At 41.3% G+C, this 15,261-nt stretch overlaps 1 protein-coding gene across 1 annotated transcript in view; it reads left to right on the top strand.

Annotated features, from left to right (window-relative positions):
* Positions 1 to 14,930, top strand: part of LOC134603183 (aminopeptidase N-like) — a 53,223-nt gene extending 38,293 nt beyond the window's left edge. The window contains exons 17-20 of the mRNA XM_063448916.1: positions 4,905 to 5,072; positions 6,823 to 6,963; positions 14,106 to 14,187; positions 14,633 to 14,930. Coding sequence (XP_063304986.1) covers positions 4,905 to 5,072; positions 6,823 to 6,963; positions 14,106 to 14,187; positions 14,633 to 14,797 — 556 coding nt within the window. The 3' untranslated portion in view covers positions 14,798 to 14,930. The remainder of the gene's footprint in view (positions 1 to 4,904; positions 5,073 to 6,822; positions 6,964 to 14,105; positions 14,188 to 14,632) is intronic.
* Positions 14,931 to 15,261: the final 331 nt, after the last annotated feature.

The raw sequence follows: 15,261 nt of genomic DNA, 5'->3' as shown, positions 1-15,261 counted from the left end.
TCAGAATCTTCCCGGAAGTTCTCAGGTTTGCGGTTCTAGCAACACTGGCTTGTTGGTCTAGTGGTATGATTCTCGCTTCAGGTGCGAGAGGTCCCGGGTTCAAATCCGGAAGTGCCCAAGCATTCTTGTTTCAAGAAAGCGAAGGATTCTCCATTTACATTTAAACTCTTCCCTTTGGCCTGTCCTCAGCTCTTCGAGCTTTTACGGAAATCCTGGCATCCATAGCAGTGGTTTTACGTCTGAAAGGTATCTCGATTGTTCCATACATGGACGTTTGGTTCCTGAAGGCCCAATAAAGACAACTGCTAAATCTTCATCTCACGATTACAATGAAGGTTTTAAGAGATCACGGTTGGATCCTGAACCTGGAAAAATCCAAGCTGACTGCGTCACGAAGTCTAGAGTTCTTGGGTCTTAGAGGAAATTCACAGTCCCTCTCTCTTTTTCTACCATTAGTGAAACAAATGAGGATTTTAAAAGCCGTATCAAAGCTGCATAAAAACCTGAGTTCAATCAGAGATGCTATGAGGTTCTAGGCCTCCTCGCTTCTGCAATCCCAGCAGTGGCCTGGGCAAAGGCAGAAGCAAAACCATTGCAATGGGACATCCTTTCCCAATGGACACGAAAACAGGAAGATCTAGACTCTCCCTTCCACCTATCCAAAAGGGTGAAAGAACTCCTGAACTGGTGGAAACACAGAAGCAAAATCTCAAAGGGCCTATCGTTTGCTCAGAAACAATGGTTTATGATATCCACATATGCCTCCCAGATGGGTTGGGGCGCCCTCTAGCTTCTCAGTTCCGTCAGGGTCTTGGAACGGAGTGGAGTCAGGCATTTCCTGAAGTTTCAGGGTTTTATGCGGTTTGGAAGGCACTGGTTTCCTTCCGTTCAGCCATCACAAATCAGGCAATGAGGATTCAGTCGGACGACGCCACTACAGTGGTTTTTTTCGCCAGGGTGGCACGAAGGTAGAAGCTCTTCAAGAGCTCTGCTACCTCATATGTCTTGGGCTCAAGCGAATCTTCTCGCTATATCAGCTACCCATGTCAGAGGGTCTCTAAAGTTAGTTCAGACGGCCTCAGCCGTAGACTTTGGTCTCAGGCAGACTGGGCACTGTCAAGCTAAATTTTTTGGCGCTGGGTTCACGCTTTGGCAGGCCGGAGTTAGACCTGTTTGCCACAAGGAGATACAGGAAAGTTCAATGTTTTGCTTCTCTCCATTCAGGAGAGTACCCAGTTGTCCTAGACGGTCTATCGATACCTTGGACCTTCAACATGGCTTATGTTTTCCCTCCTGTCGCTCTTATACCACGGATTGTTCATAAGTAAGATGAAGAAGGCATGTAATTGGCAGTTCTGGCCGAACAGGAGTTGGTTTTCGGAAGTGGAAAACTTGACAATCTCACGTTGGCATCTCCAGTCTCTTCTCAAATATTGGAGAATGTGACTCTCCCCGTGGAAACTCTGGATATTTTTCACCTGACTGCATGGTTGCTGCAAGGGTGATCCTTCAAGGCCATGGTCTCTCTGACCTTTATGTGATGTGTTGCTGTCTTCTGTCCGCTGGTCCACTTCGTATATCTATTTCAGAGTTTGGATGAAGTTCAGAACCTGGTGTTCACTTCGAGGTTGGATCCGGCCAAAGCCTCTATCCCGGAAAGTCTTTCTTTTTTGCAAGATGGGTTTGAAGCCGGCCTGGGAGTTTTACGCTCAAAGGCCAGATTTCAGCTCTAAATCACTTCCTGGTTCGTGGCTTTGCCTCAAACCTGCTTTTTCTAAGATTTCTTAAGTCCATAAGGCTTAGGAGGCCTCCTAAGTAGTACCTTTCCCTACTTGGGATCTGTCTGGTGCTTCGAGCCCTTTGTGAACCACCATTTGAATATTTACTGGAGGATTATATCAAGTTTCTTACCTTCAAGACGGTTTTCCGGGTGCCTATCGCCTCTGCTAGTTGAGTAGGTGTGATCCGAGCTCTCTCTTTCTCTCCGGAATTCACCTTTTTCATCGCGACTAGGTGGTCCTGCACACCAAGCCTTCTTTTTTGCCTAAGGTTTTTTCTGGTGCTGCAATTACCAACCTATTGTCCTACCGGGGTTTTATCATTTTCCTACGTCGGATCTGGAAAGAATGTGACATCTCCTAGATGTTAGAAGATCCCTGAAAATCTGTCTTCAGATGACTCAGGGATTAGATCCTTAGATCTATGTGTTTTCTTTCATGGCGCTAACAGGGGTTGTGCTGTCTCAGGACCCTCTTTGGCCTGATGGCTAACGTATACAATCAGGTTGGCTTATCAATCCAAAGGGATTCCCCTTAGTTTCCCTTTAAAGGCTCGTGCCTCTAGAGCTATGACGACCTCCTGGGCTGAAAGAGCTGCCGCCTCACCTGAAGACATCTGCAAAGCTGCTGCTTGGTCTTCCTTACATACTTTTATCAAGCATTGTAGGCTGGACGTATTCTCATCGTCTGAAGCTGCTTTGGGCGTAAGGTGCTACAAGCTGTGGCCTGCTGAGTTCCCACCCTTTGTTGTTTGCGGGGGTCTTGCTATATCCCACTTGTAAGTACTGCCACTATACGAAGGGAAAAACAGTAATTTTACTTACCGTAAATTCCTTTTTTCTTAGTATAGTGGCAGTACTGGCTTTCCCTCCGCTTTCAAATAGATAAAATTCTATGCATCATTCGGTCTCCGTTTTGGTTCTTTTGTATTACTGGTGAGTGTCTCTGAGTTACAGCTTATATGGAGGCAGCAGGCGGAGCACAGCATTTAAATTCTAAAGAAGGGGGAGCTTCTTGTCCAGAATCCTAAGGAACATCCCACTTGTAAGTACTGCCACTATACTAAGAAAAAAGGAATTTACGGTAAGTAAAATTACTGTTTTTGCACACTAGATCGCTGCTTGCAATGGTTATGCCTTGTACACACACTTGGTGTAACCGTTCTAACTGTATGTGGACATTATGCCCAGACAGACACATTGATTTAATCTTGGGGCAATTTTAGAAAGCTATTTTCCCTGGAATTCCCAGAATAGATTTTTACAAATCCCATAACTAGGATATTCAACTATTTTAATATTTTTTGTCATGCCATCTGGATGTACAAAAATCCCAGATGCCTTGTCGAGAATAAGAAATAAAGTTTTAATCCACTAGGTCTGGGGAAAAAGGGGGACCTTTATTCAAGTAATAGCCTCATAGCTTAGGTATAGAGGGGGAAGCAGGCGAATAAATCTGACGTGTTTCGTGCCCACTTCGTAACTTTATATTCTACCATTTTTTATACATTCCATTATACCTATTGTATGCAGGACAATTTATTTAGCTATTTTTAATGCAGAGAACTTAGGTAAATTGTTAATAGGGTAAAGAGTCATGGGGGATCATTACATTCAGTATTGTGTAGAAAAGGGTTCTTTGGACTTCTGCTTTCAATTTTTCACTCATCACCCCCTTGGATTGAGGAGGGAAGAGCTGACGTCACTTTCCACAATGTATTGGTGGATCCAGTGACCCGCTGTATACATTAAATTACCATAGACCAACCCCTTGACCTCAATGTATAAGGCACATGGTATAAGTGTTTGGGTGACTTGGGCTGATAATGATTAATAATTGTTTTGGGGACTTTTCAACTCATCTTACTTGGCTTTTTTGTTAATTAATGTGGTCCTTGGGGATGAATAATTGTGTTGTTAAAGGGTAACTCCAACCACCATGACCACTTCAGTGAGTTGAATTTGTCATGGGGGTTGGAGTCAGAAAGCCCAGTGTTTCAGCTTGAAATACTGCACATACAGAGATATTGTTAATTGTGTGCCAGGGCTAGTTGCACCCCCAGCACACAGGGCATTGGCAGCCAAGAACTCTGTTCTGGGCTGGCAATGTCAATTCTGTGCATAGTTTGCATCTGTCCTCAACGCACACAACGCACTGCGAAAGTTGTGATAATCTTCTCCCTTGCAGGCAGCACATATGCAAGGAGAAAATTGCTTTCCCCTCCTTCCAACCCATTGTGTGCTTCCTTCAATTCCCACAGTATTTTTAAACCCTTTCTCTACCTTCCCTCCCCTTGCTGACCTGGACAACGCACATGCGCTCTGAGCTAGCGAAAAGAACCAATCACAGACTTATCTTCGAGAAGCCTGTAATTGGCCCTGGCGAGGCCCCTTCTGATGTCACAGGGGCGTAAAATATATTTATTTGCTGGTTATACTGCAAATGGAGGGGGGCCTTCTCCACACTTCTGATACTTTCGCTGTCAGAATATTGATTCCTTGAAAACGTATGAGTTACTTAAAATAACTTCCATACATATTTACACTTCAAATTATAGAAGATAATGTGAATTTTTACTAAAGTGTGCAAACATAATTGTTAATATTATGACATCTGAATCAGCTAGTGCAGATACAATAATATTAAATGATCATCACTGTCAAATTACGCATGTTTATTTGAAAGTTGCATAGAGACTTTTTTTTCCTGTGTTGTAACTTCTAGCAATGAGAAAAATCACAAAAACTGAAAGTGCCAACAATTCATATCATATATCTACAGGTACACATATGAAAGGGGTTGTCATGAGCCCCAAAACAGCACCTACTAAATGGTCCATTTTGCATGTGTTGTTTTTTTTGTTTTTGTTTTTTGTGTATGTTTTCACCGATTGCATTCTTGTATTTAGATGTCCGTAATCCCATGAGGTTTTTTTAACCAGAGAAGGATTTAGAGTCATGTTTCTTCGACCAAATAATTCTATCTATTTTGATGTGTTCAATAAGTCAATCATTTTGTTCCCCTTTAATCTTTAAAATTTATTGAAAAGTGCAATGGAGGATTATTGCACATGTTATAATTTTCTTTTCTTACACATATCTCTGTCTGTACCTTTTTATATAATAGTATCCATCCAAACCTGAGATCAGCCGTTTACTGCACCGCAGTAGCTCATGGAGGAGAAGCTGAATGGAACTTTTTATGGGAAAAATTTGTAGAATCGGACATTGCACAAGAATCAGACAAACGGAGGGCTGCTCTGGCCTGCAGCAGGGAGACCTGGATACTAAACAGGTGAGATTAGGGCACGAGGTAAGACCTTGTATTATGTTGTTACAATAAAGGTTTCCTTGAATAACAACCAGGGCCCAAATGGACTGGAAAATGATACAGATGTTCTTTATGATATGACAAAAAGGACAGCATTCTCACTTTGCTCTGTGTCTGGCTGGCTGGTGAGTGTCACTCTAAACTTAAATTCCTCTGTCTCTTCTATTTTGTGAGTGTGCATGAAAACTGAACGAGTTAGTACTCCGTTATCATTCTCCCGCTAACAATGTTTCCGGACCGAGTCCTCAAGACACATCCATCGTACAGATTGTTTCACTGTTCTCATTGGAACAGAACTGGTAAATATGTAAATCCTGGACTGAGAACAGAAAAAGAGAATACATCAATAAAGAAGGAAAAATAATATGTATCACGCCAACAGAGGAAGGCGATAATATAGTAATAAGACTGCGAACCAGAGTCGGAAACAGATACAAATGAGATGGATGAAAGAATGAGATACAAACCCAGAAAGACACAGTGTTCAATGGGACAAAGTGTGTTAGACTGACTTGGAAAGAGAGAGAGGTATTATGGAAACAAAATAGACATTCCCTGAGAAATGCAGAGTTAAATTGGAATTCAAAGTTAATTTCAAATTTAAGGTCAAAATAGCCCAACTGGAAGAATTCTATTAGTCAGTTTTGCTTTCATTTTGGCTCCTCAGGTCTTAAATTTGAAATTCATTTTAAATTCTCAATTTAGTAAATAACCCTTTGAGACACACAGAAGGAGAGAGTGAGACAAAATGTGAGTGTGGTTAGTTAGGTAAGTAAAAACACAGGAATTAGCCATTCAAACTCTCACTACTCATGGGCAGCATCAAGAAATATAACACACTCTAAGAACTTTATTTCTTGCAAAGTATATATCCATTAATCATGGCCGGCCTCCCCCTCCACCCCCCCAAAAAAATTAAACAACATATATGCATCTGCAATGGTAGTGTCTCTATGTGTGTGTGCTGGGGATTTAGTATGTCTCTGTGTGCGTGCTGGGAGTGTAGTATATGTCTGTGTGTGCTGGAGATGTAGCGTGTGTCTGTGTGTATGCCGGGAATGTAGCTTGTGTCTGTGTGTGCACTGCAGCCAATACACTTACCTATACACTGTGTCTGTGTATATGCATGTGTGTCAGTGTTTGTATATGTTTGTCTGTATCTGTATGTGTGTCAGTGATTGTATCTGTTTGTCTATGTATCTGAATGTGTGTTTGTGTGTCTGTATCTCTGCATGTGTATTAGTGTGTCTGTACAACTGTATGTGTGTCAGTATATGTATCACAAACTGACACACATGCAGATACTGACACACATACAAGTGTACAGACAAACTGATACGCCTGCAGATACACAGACATACAGACATACACACAGACACATATAGACACTGACATACATATACACCTTACACACATACAGTATACACAAACTAAACACACACTATAAACACTACACACAAACACACACACAATACACACTACACATACACAGAGACACACATACAAACACACACTAGAAACATTACACACAGACAAACACACAGATAACCACACTACATTCATATACACTACACAGATACACATACAGATACACGCACAGTTATTGCACTGTTACTACTGTCCCTGTTATGGATCTTGCTTCCATAAATTTGAATTGAATCAGGAATATTTGGAAAATACACCATTTAGGCTAGTACTGTGATTTTATTTACAGACTCCTGGGATATTCGCTGAATACCAGTAAAATTCGTCGACAAGATGCTGTCTCCACCATTAACAGTGTTTGCAGCAATGTGATAGGACAGAGTCTCGGATGGGATTTTGTGAGAGCTAAGTGGAAGACCATTGTGAATGAGTGAGTATATTTTCTTTAGGATTCTTAGAACATTGATTGCTGCCTATTTATAATGCACATCTACTAGCTAACCTGTATCTGGCAGTACTGTCCTGATTTTAGAACAGAGTATTTCCATGCAGAATTATTCCCAAGAACACTGAATGTGAATAATTGCAAATGATAATATGTATATGTCCTATAATGTCTATATACAGTGAGGGGGGAAAGCATTTGATCCCCTGCTGATTTTAAACATTTGTCCACTGACAAAGAAATTATCCGTTTATAATTTTAATGGTAGGTGTATTTTAATAGTGAGAGACAGAATTTAAAAAAATAAAACGCATATCAAAAAATGTATAAATTGATTTGCATGTCAATGAGTGAAATAGTATTTGATCCCCTATCAATCAGCAAGATTTCTGGCTCCCAGGTGTCTTATAAAGGGAGTGCTCCTAATATTAGCTTGTTACCTGTGTAAAAGGCACCTGTCCACAGAAGCAATCAATCAATCAGATTCCAAGCTCTCCACCATGGCCAAGAACAAAGAGCTGCCCAAGGATGTTAGGGACAAGATTGTAGATCTACACAAGGCTGGAATGGGCTACAAGACTATCGCCCAGTAGCGATGATTGGTGCGATTATTCGCAAATTGAAGAAACACAAAATAACTGTCAGTCTTCCTTGGTCTGGTGCTCCATGCAAGATCTTACCTCGTGGAGTTTCAATGATCATGAGAACGATGAGGAATCAGCCCAGAAGTACATGGGAGGATTTTGTTAATGACCTCAAGGCAGCTGGGACCATAGTCACCAAGAAAACAATCGGTAAGACACTACTCCGTGAAGGACTGAAATCCTGCAGCGATCACAATGTCCCTCTGCTCAAGAAAGCACATGTACAGGCCCATCTGAAGTTTGCCTATGAACATCTGAATGATTCAGAGGAGAACCGGGTAAAAGTGTTGTGGTCAGATGAGACCAAAATCAAGCTCTTTGGCATCAACTCAACTCGCCATGTTTGGAGGAGAAGGAAAGCTGCCAATGACCCCAAGAACACCATCCCCACCGTCAAACATGGAGGTGGAAACATTATGCTTTGGGGGTGTTTTTCTGCTAAGGGGACAGGACAACTACACCGCATCAAAGAGACGATGGACAGGGCCATGTACCGTCAAATCTTGGGTGAGAACCTCTTTCACTCAGCCAGGGCATTAAAAATGGGTCGTGGATGAGTATTCCAGCATGACAATGACCCAAAACACACAGCCAAGGAAACAAAGGAATGGCTCAAGAAGAAGCACATTAAGGTCCTGGAGTGGCCTAGCCAGTCTCCAGACCTTAAAGTTCTAGTTGCCAAACGTCAGCCTCGAAACCTTAATGACTTGGAGAGCATCTGTAAAGAGGAGTGGGACAAAATCCCTCCTGAGATGTGTGCAAACCTGGAGGCCAACTACAAGAAACATCTGACCTCTGTGATTGCCAACAAGGGTTTTGCCACCAAGTACTAAGTCAAAGGGGTCAAATACTTATTTCCCTCATTGACATGCAAATCAATGTATAACTTTTTTGACATGCGTTTTTCAGGATATTTTTTTATTCTGTCTCTCACTAGTGATGTCGCGAACACAAAATTTTCGGTTCGCGAACGGCGAATGCGAATTTCCGCAAATGTTCGCGAACGGGCGAACCCGGCAAACCGCCATACACATCAATAGGCAGGCGAATTTTAAAATTCTTTCTGGCCAGAATAGTGATGGAAAAGTTGTTTCAAGGGGACTAACACCTGGACTGTGGCATGCCGGAGGGGGATCCATGCCAAAACTCCCATGGAAAATTACATACCGTATATACTCGAGTATAAGCCGAGTTTTTCAGCACATTTTTTGTGCTGAAAAACCCCAACTCGGCTTATACTCGAGTCAATAGTCTGTATTATGGCAATTTGCATTGCCATAATACAGACATGGGCTGTGGGGGCTGTCAGAGAGTTTACTTACCTCTCCTGCAGCTCCTGTCAGCTCCCTCCTCCTCCGCCCGTTCAGCACCTCGGTCAGCTCCCACTGTAAGTCTCGCGAGAGCCGCGGACTTAAAATAAATATTAAAATTATAAAAAAATTATAATTAAGTAAAATAATAAAAATTAATCATAAAAAATATTAAAATAATAAAAAAAAAAAAATTTGCCCACTCCCCACCAAGGCTCTGCAACACACACACACACACTGCATTCATACACACACTGCACACATACACACACTGCACTCATACACACTGCACTCATACACACTGCACTCATACACACTGCACTCATACACACGCTGCATTATACACACACGCTGCATTATACACACACGCTGCACTCATACACACACGCTGCACTCATACACACACTGTAAATAAATATTCAATTAATATATTTTTTTTAGGATCTAATTTTATTTAGAAATTTACCAGTAGCTGCTGCATTTCCCACCCTAGTCTTATACTCGAGTCAATAAGTTTTCCCAGTTTTTTGGGGTAAAATTAGGGGCCTCGGCTTATATTCGGGTTGGCTTATACTCGAGTATATACGGTAGTTGATGCAGAGTCTGGTTTTAATCCATAAAGGGCATAAATCACCTAACATTTCTAAATTGTTTGGAATAACGTGCTTTAAAACATCAGGTATGATGTTGTATCGATCAGGTAGTGTAAGGGTTACGCCCGCTTCACATTGACAGACCAAACTCCCCGTTGAACGTACCGCAAACAACCGCAAACAGTCCATTTGCACATCCGCAAACTCCCCACAAGGTTGGATACCAAGCTAGCCATGTCCCGTTCCTTGTCCTCACTGATGTCATTGAAGGTCTCTTCCTCCACCCAGCCACGTACAACACCAAGGGTCCCTGAAAGGTGACAACAAGCCCCCTGTATTTTTTTTTTTATTTTTTTTTTAAATGTACACTACTGTTACACCAGATATGAGTTGCACAGGTGTGACACTGTGCCCTGGCAGGCCCTGAATCGCACACGTGTGAAGGAAACTGACTGCTATTATTTCACAGTCAAATTTCTAGTTTTTTTTTAATGTACACTACTGTTAAACCAGTGATTGGCCCACGTCATGCCTACGCCCCCAAAACGTTCGTGTGTGGGGGTGCTGGAATGACGTGGGCCAATGGGAGCCTTGTAGCGGAGTGGCAGGGGTTAATCCAAGTGCTCTCCGCTGGTACTCAGGATTCATCATACAGAAGGCAGGACACACAGCATAATTCCCATTCCCAAGGACCACACGACACATAGCCTGGGAGTCAACTGACAACTTTTATTCGTGGCTCCAGGAGTTAGCTGTCAACTGTCAACTATTAAATGTTCTGCAATGCAGTAATAGCAAGACATACACAAGTACATATCACAGTACATATTGGAGACACAAAATATAAAACCAAACCTTTGAATACTCAGGGGACATGGCACTTAGTGGCAATGTCCCGCCACATATCTCCCCCTTGTCCACTCCCGGCAGCCCCAGCCTGACTCACACGGGTCAGCTGGCTGCTGCCCGGAGTGGACACAGTCTTTTAGTGCCATGTCCCTCTCCATGTCTTCCTCCCTTAATTCTATTATATTACATTTACTGCCCACCTCTCCATGTCTTCCTCCCTTAATTCTATTATATTACATTTACTGCCCCTCTCCAATAGTCCTTGTATTACACACAGTATCTCTATATTACACTCAGTATCCCTGTATTACACACAGTATCTCTATATTACACTCAGTATCCCTGTATTACACACAGTATCTCTATATTACACTCAGTATCCCTGTATTACACACAGTATCCCTGTATTACACACAGTATCCCTGTATTACACTCAGTATCTCTATATTACACACAGTATCCCTGTATTACACTCAGTATCTCTATATTACACACAGTATCCCTGTATTACACTCAGTATCTCTATTTTACACACAGTATCCCTTTATTACACTCAGTATTGCTGTATTACACTCAATATCTCTTTATTACACACAGTATCTCTATATTACACACAGTATCCCTGTATTACACTCAGTATCCCTGTATTACACTCAGTATCCCTGTATTACACTCAGTATCCCTGTATTACACTAAGTATCTCTGTATTACACACTGTATCCTTGTATTACACTCAGTATCCCTGTATTACACACAGTATCCCTGTATTACTCAGTATCTCTATATTACACACAGTATCCCTGTATTACACTCAGTATCTATATATTACACACAGTATTCCTGTATTACACTCAGTATCTCTATATTACACACAGTACCCTGTATTACACTCAGTATCTCTATATTACACACAGTACCCTGTATTACACTCAGTATCTCTGTATTACACACAGTACCCTGTATTACACTCAGTATCTCTGTATTACACACTGTATCCCTGTATTACACTCAGTATCTCTGTATTACACACTGTATCCCTCTATTACGCTCAGTATCTCTGTATTACACACTGTATCCCTCTATTACACACTGTATCCCTGTATTACACTCAGTGTGGCGAAACCAACCTTGCCACTGTGAACTGGAGAAGCCTGGTTGCTCGCCTGCTCCCTTTGGACTATGGACCAGACTTTAAAAAGGTTTATTTTCCCTGCAGAAAGGCTTTTTTGTGACTTTCTGACAGGGTGTTCAGTTGTGTGATTGGTGTACTGTAAATCCCTCCCTTGCATGGGAGAATCCTTTATAAGCCACTTGTGTTAATAAATCTGGAGTTCCTGTTTTAACCCTCAAAGTGAAGTGTCGTCTCATTCTTGGGGGAGGATTTATTGTATGCTGTTCCAGTTTGACTGCTAGGAGTGTAAACCTATTCGTATGGTTTCCTATTCAACTGTCTACAGCATTCATATGCTTGAGAGGATTTATATGCTTCTTCGGTTCGGTGATTGTGGTGTCTACCAGAGTGCTTGGAGTCCTCGGGAAACGCTAGGAGCATCCTTTAACGGAGGTACCCAGTCGGGGTGCCAGGCGATCCGTTACACTCAGTATCTCTGTATTACACACAGTATCTCTATATTACACACAGTATCCCTGTATGACACTCAGTATCTCTGTATTACACACAGTATCTCTATTACACACAGTATCCCTTTATTACACTCAGTATCTCTGTATTACATACAGTATCTCTATATTACACACAGTATCCCTGTATTACACTCAGTATCTCTGTATTACACACAGTATCTCTATATTACACTCAGGTTACTGGCTATGGGAGGATAATGTATAATAAACACAGGTTACTGGCTATGGGGGATAATGTATAATAAACACAGGTTACTGGCTATGGGAGGATAATGTATAATAAACACAGGTTACTGGCTATGGGGGATAATGTATAATAAACACAGGTTACTGGCTATGGGGGATAATGTATAATAAACACAGGTTACTGGCTATGGGGGGATAATGTATAATAAACTCAGGTTACTGGCTATGGGGGGATAATGTATAATAACCACAGGTTACTGGCTATGGGGGATAATGTATAATAAACACAGGTTACTGGCTATGGAGGATAACGTATAATAAACACAAACACACAAAAAAAAAAGAATGCAGCTTCAGAATTAATCTAAATTGTATGCTGTCTAGGAGGTGGGTGGGTCTGGGAGGGAGGGTCTGCTGCTGATTGGCTGCAATGTGTCTGCTGACTGTGAGGTACAGGGTCAAAGTTTACTCAATGATGACGAATAGGGGGTGGACCGAACATCGCATATGTTCGCCATCCGTGGCGAACGCGAACAAGCTATGTTCGCGTTCACCGTCCGTGGCGAACAAGCTATGTTCGCAAGGAACTATTCGCCAGTGAACCGTTCAGGACATCACTATCTCTCACTGTTAAAATACACCTACCATTAAAATTATAGACTGATCATTTCTTTGTCAGTGGACAAATGTTCAAAATCAGCCGGGGATCGAATACTTTTTTTCCCTCACTGTAGGTCTATTCACAGTTAAAAAGCTAGTTCATTGGATTACTAAGGGGCTGTAAACTCCAGAATGCCTCTTCATCGGGCTGACGCGCTCCTTCATAATCCATACAACTTTAACCGAAAAGAAGCAATTCTTTTTTCATTATATAAGAGATTCATTATTTTGTGTTTTGGATGAATGAACCAATCTAAATGGCAGTGACAATGAATTTGGCTGAATTTGCATTTGTCCTAAAACAAATGTGAAGTGTGCCTAATAAACACATCTGATGTATTGAAGATTTCACAGAGATGTTAATACATTGCAGAAGATTATAGAGCTGATATCCTAACTGTATTTCTGTTATTACACAATGTAATGCTACTGATACCACACTATGTGTCACTGCCATGTGCTGTGTGGACATGTTTAAAAGGACATAATGAAGCTTTAGCTAGGTGCCCTAACCTTCCAGCTGGACTATTGGTTAACAGGTCGTTTCACAAAATCCTAAATCTAAATGGCAAAATTGAGTGTGAATCTAAAAGTTTTTGATTATTTAAGCCTCATATTTTCCATTCCTATTTAAGCAGCTCAAACTTGCAGGTCTATTCACTGAAGAGAGAATTGTCAGGAATTCCAAGTGAATTATAAGTTTAAAGCCAAAATAACCTGAAATATAGCCAACTCTGAGAAATGTTCCAGTTTGTAACAATGTTTGATAGTGGCTCTTGCAGGGGATATTATTACCCAGCTCCCAGACTATGATGAGTATATGGTGTACCTGGCGGTGTTTGCAAGCAGTAGCTAGGTGAGATGAGACATTGCTCAGGACACCCATCACACGCCTAGGTCATTACTCATTGTATTGGTGCAGCAGGTATCAGGCAGAGTCTATAAGACATGCATACATCTATGTGAGTGTTGCGTCACGCTGTGCATTATACAAATGGAAGCTGATCTCACTGCATGCCACTCTCCCTGCCTCCATGTGCCAAACTGAAATATTGCATGCACTGAATGAGCAAGTACTATCCACTCAGAGATCTGTAAGTGTTGTGCACAAAAATGGCCATTCATTTATACTCCTCACCCCCAGGCTAAAAGTTGCCAGTGCTCTCCCCCTCCCCTCCTGAAATTAATATCTGAGAGTTTATCTAATAATTCTGTATTTATCTATGAATTTTCTTATTAAGGCTTGGAGGGTCCACCTTCTCTTTTCGTAACATACTTGAACAGGTGACTCTCCGTTTCTCTACTGACTTCGATCTGCAACAGGTAAGAAATATAAACGTTTACGGGGGGGGGGGAAAGTATCACTCGTTTCACTGGAAATGTATACAAACAGCAATAATCAAGAAAAAACAGCAGACATTATGAAAAGCTTTATCCTCGTCCCGACACGATGACATATTAATTTATGGATATGATCTTTCTAAAGCTAAGTCTGGGTATGCTGTACACTTATCTGTTACACACGTGTTCTATTTAGTTCTCACTGTCTGTTAAAGCAATATCTTCTTCCCATTCATTACTAGACAAATTGAGTACTAGAGAATTAAACTATCCATTGCATTATGACATGGTCAGGGTACATGGAATGTTAATGTGTTTAAAATAGTACAGTAAAATTGAATTTGTACATACTACAAATACTACGCTGAATTAAATAGATGATCATGTTCATGCTGTTTCGTGCTTCTTGTTTGTTTTTGTTTTTTAGCTGGAGCAGTTCAAATTTGATAACCAAGAAAGTGGGTTTGGAACAGCTGCTCAATCGTTGGAACAAGCCATAGAGAAGACTAAAGCAAACATTAGATGGGTGAATGAAAATAAAGAGATGGTACTGAACTGGTTTAAGGATGCAATAAAATCAGAGAATATATGAAACCCTACCTGCCAAGCATGGGGAGCACATGTTTAAACATAAATGGAATAAACATTTATTACATTTTTTGGCACATTTAAAAACATAACATGTGTTAAAATGTTTTCTTAAAATAATAAAAAACGTGATATAAGCCCTCCTCTCCACATTCATGCTATTTGCCATTTTTCTCAAGTTGTAGCTTGTATTGTGTTTCAGGCTGATATAACCAGATGTGCAAGTCTTGGTAAGTGGCTACGCAGGTAGCTAAGTTTGGCACGTGCTTCTTGGGGCAAGTCCTAGACACATTAGACCAGGGATAGGCAACCTTCGGCACTCCAGATGTTTTGGACTACATCCCCCATAATGCTCTTACACCCGTAATGCTGGCAAAGCATCATGGGAGGTGTAGATCAAAACATCTGGAGTGCCTGCATTAGACACATGATTTGGTTTTGGTGAATACCTTTACAAGTCCTCCTCTT

This window comes from Pelobates fuscus, chromosome 3 (assembly GCF_036172605.1).
Source record: "Pelobates fuscus isolate aPelFus1 chromosome 3, aPelFus1.pri, whole genome shotgun sequence".
In the NCBI taxonomy this organism is placed as follows: domain Eukaryota; kingdom Metazoa; phylum Chordata; class Amphibia; order Anura; family Pelobatidae; genus Pelobates; species Pelobates fuscus.
Note: the sequence above shows the minus strand (reverse complement) of the source record. Positions and strands in the feature narration are given on the sequence as shown.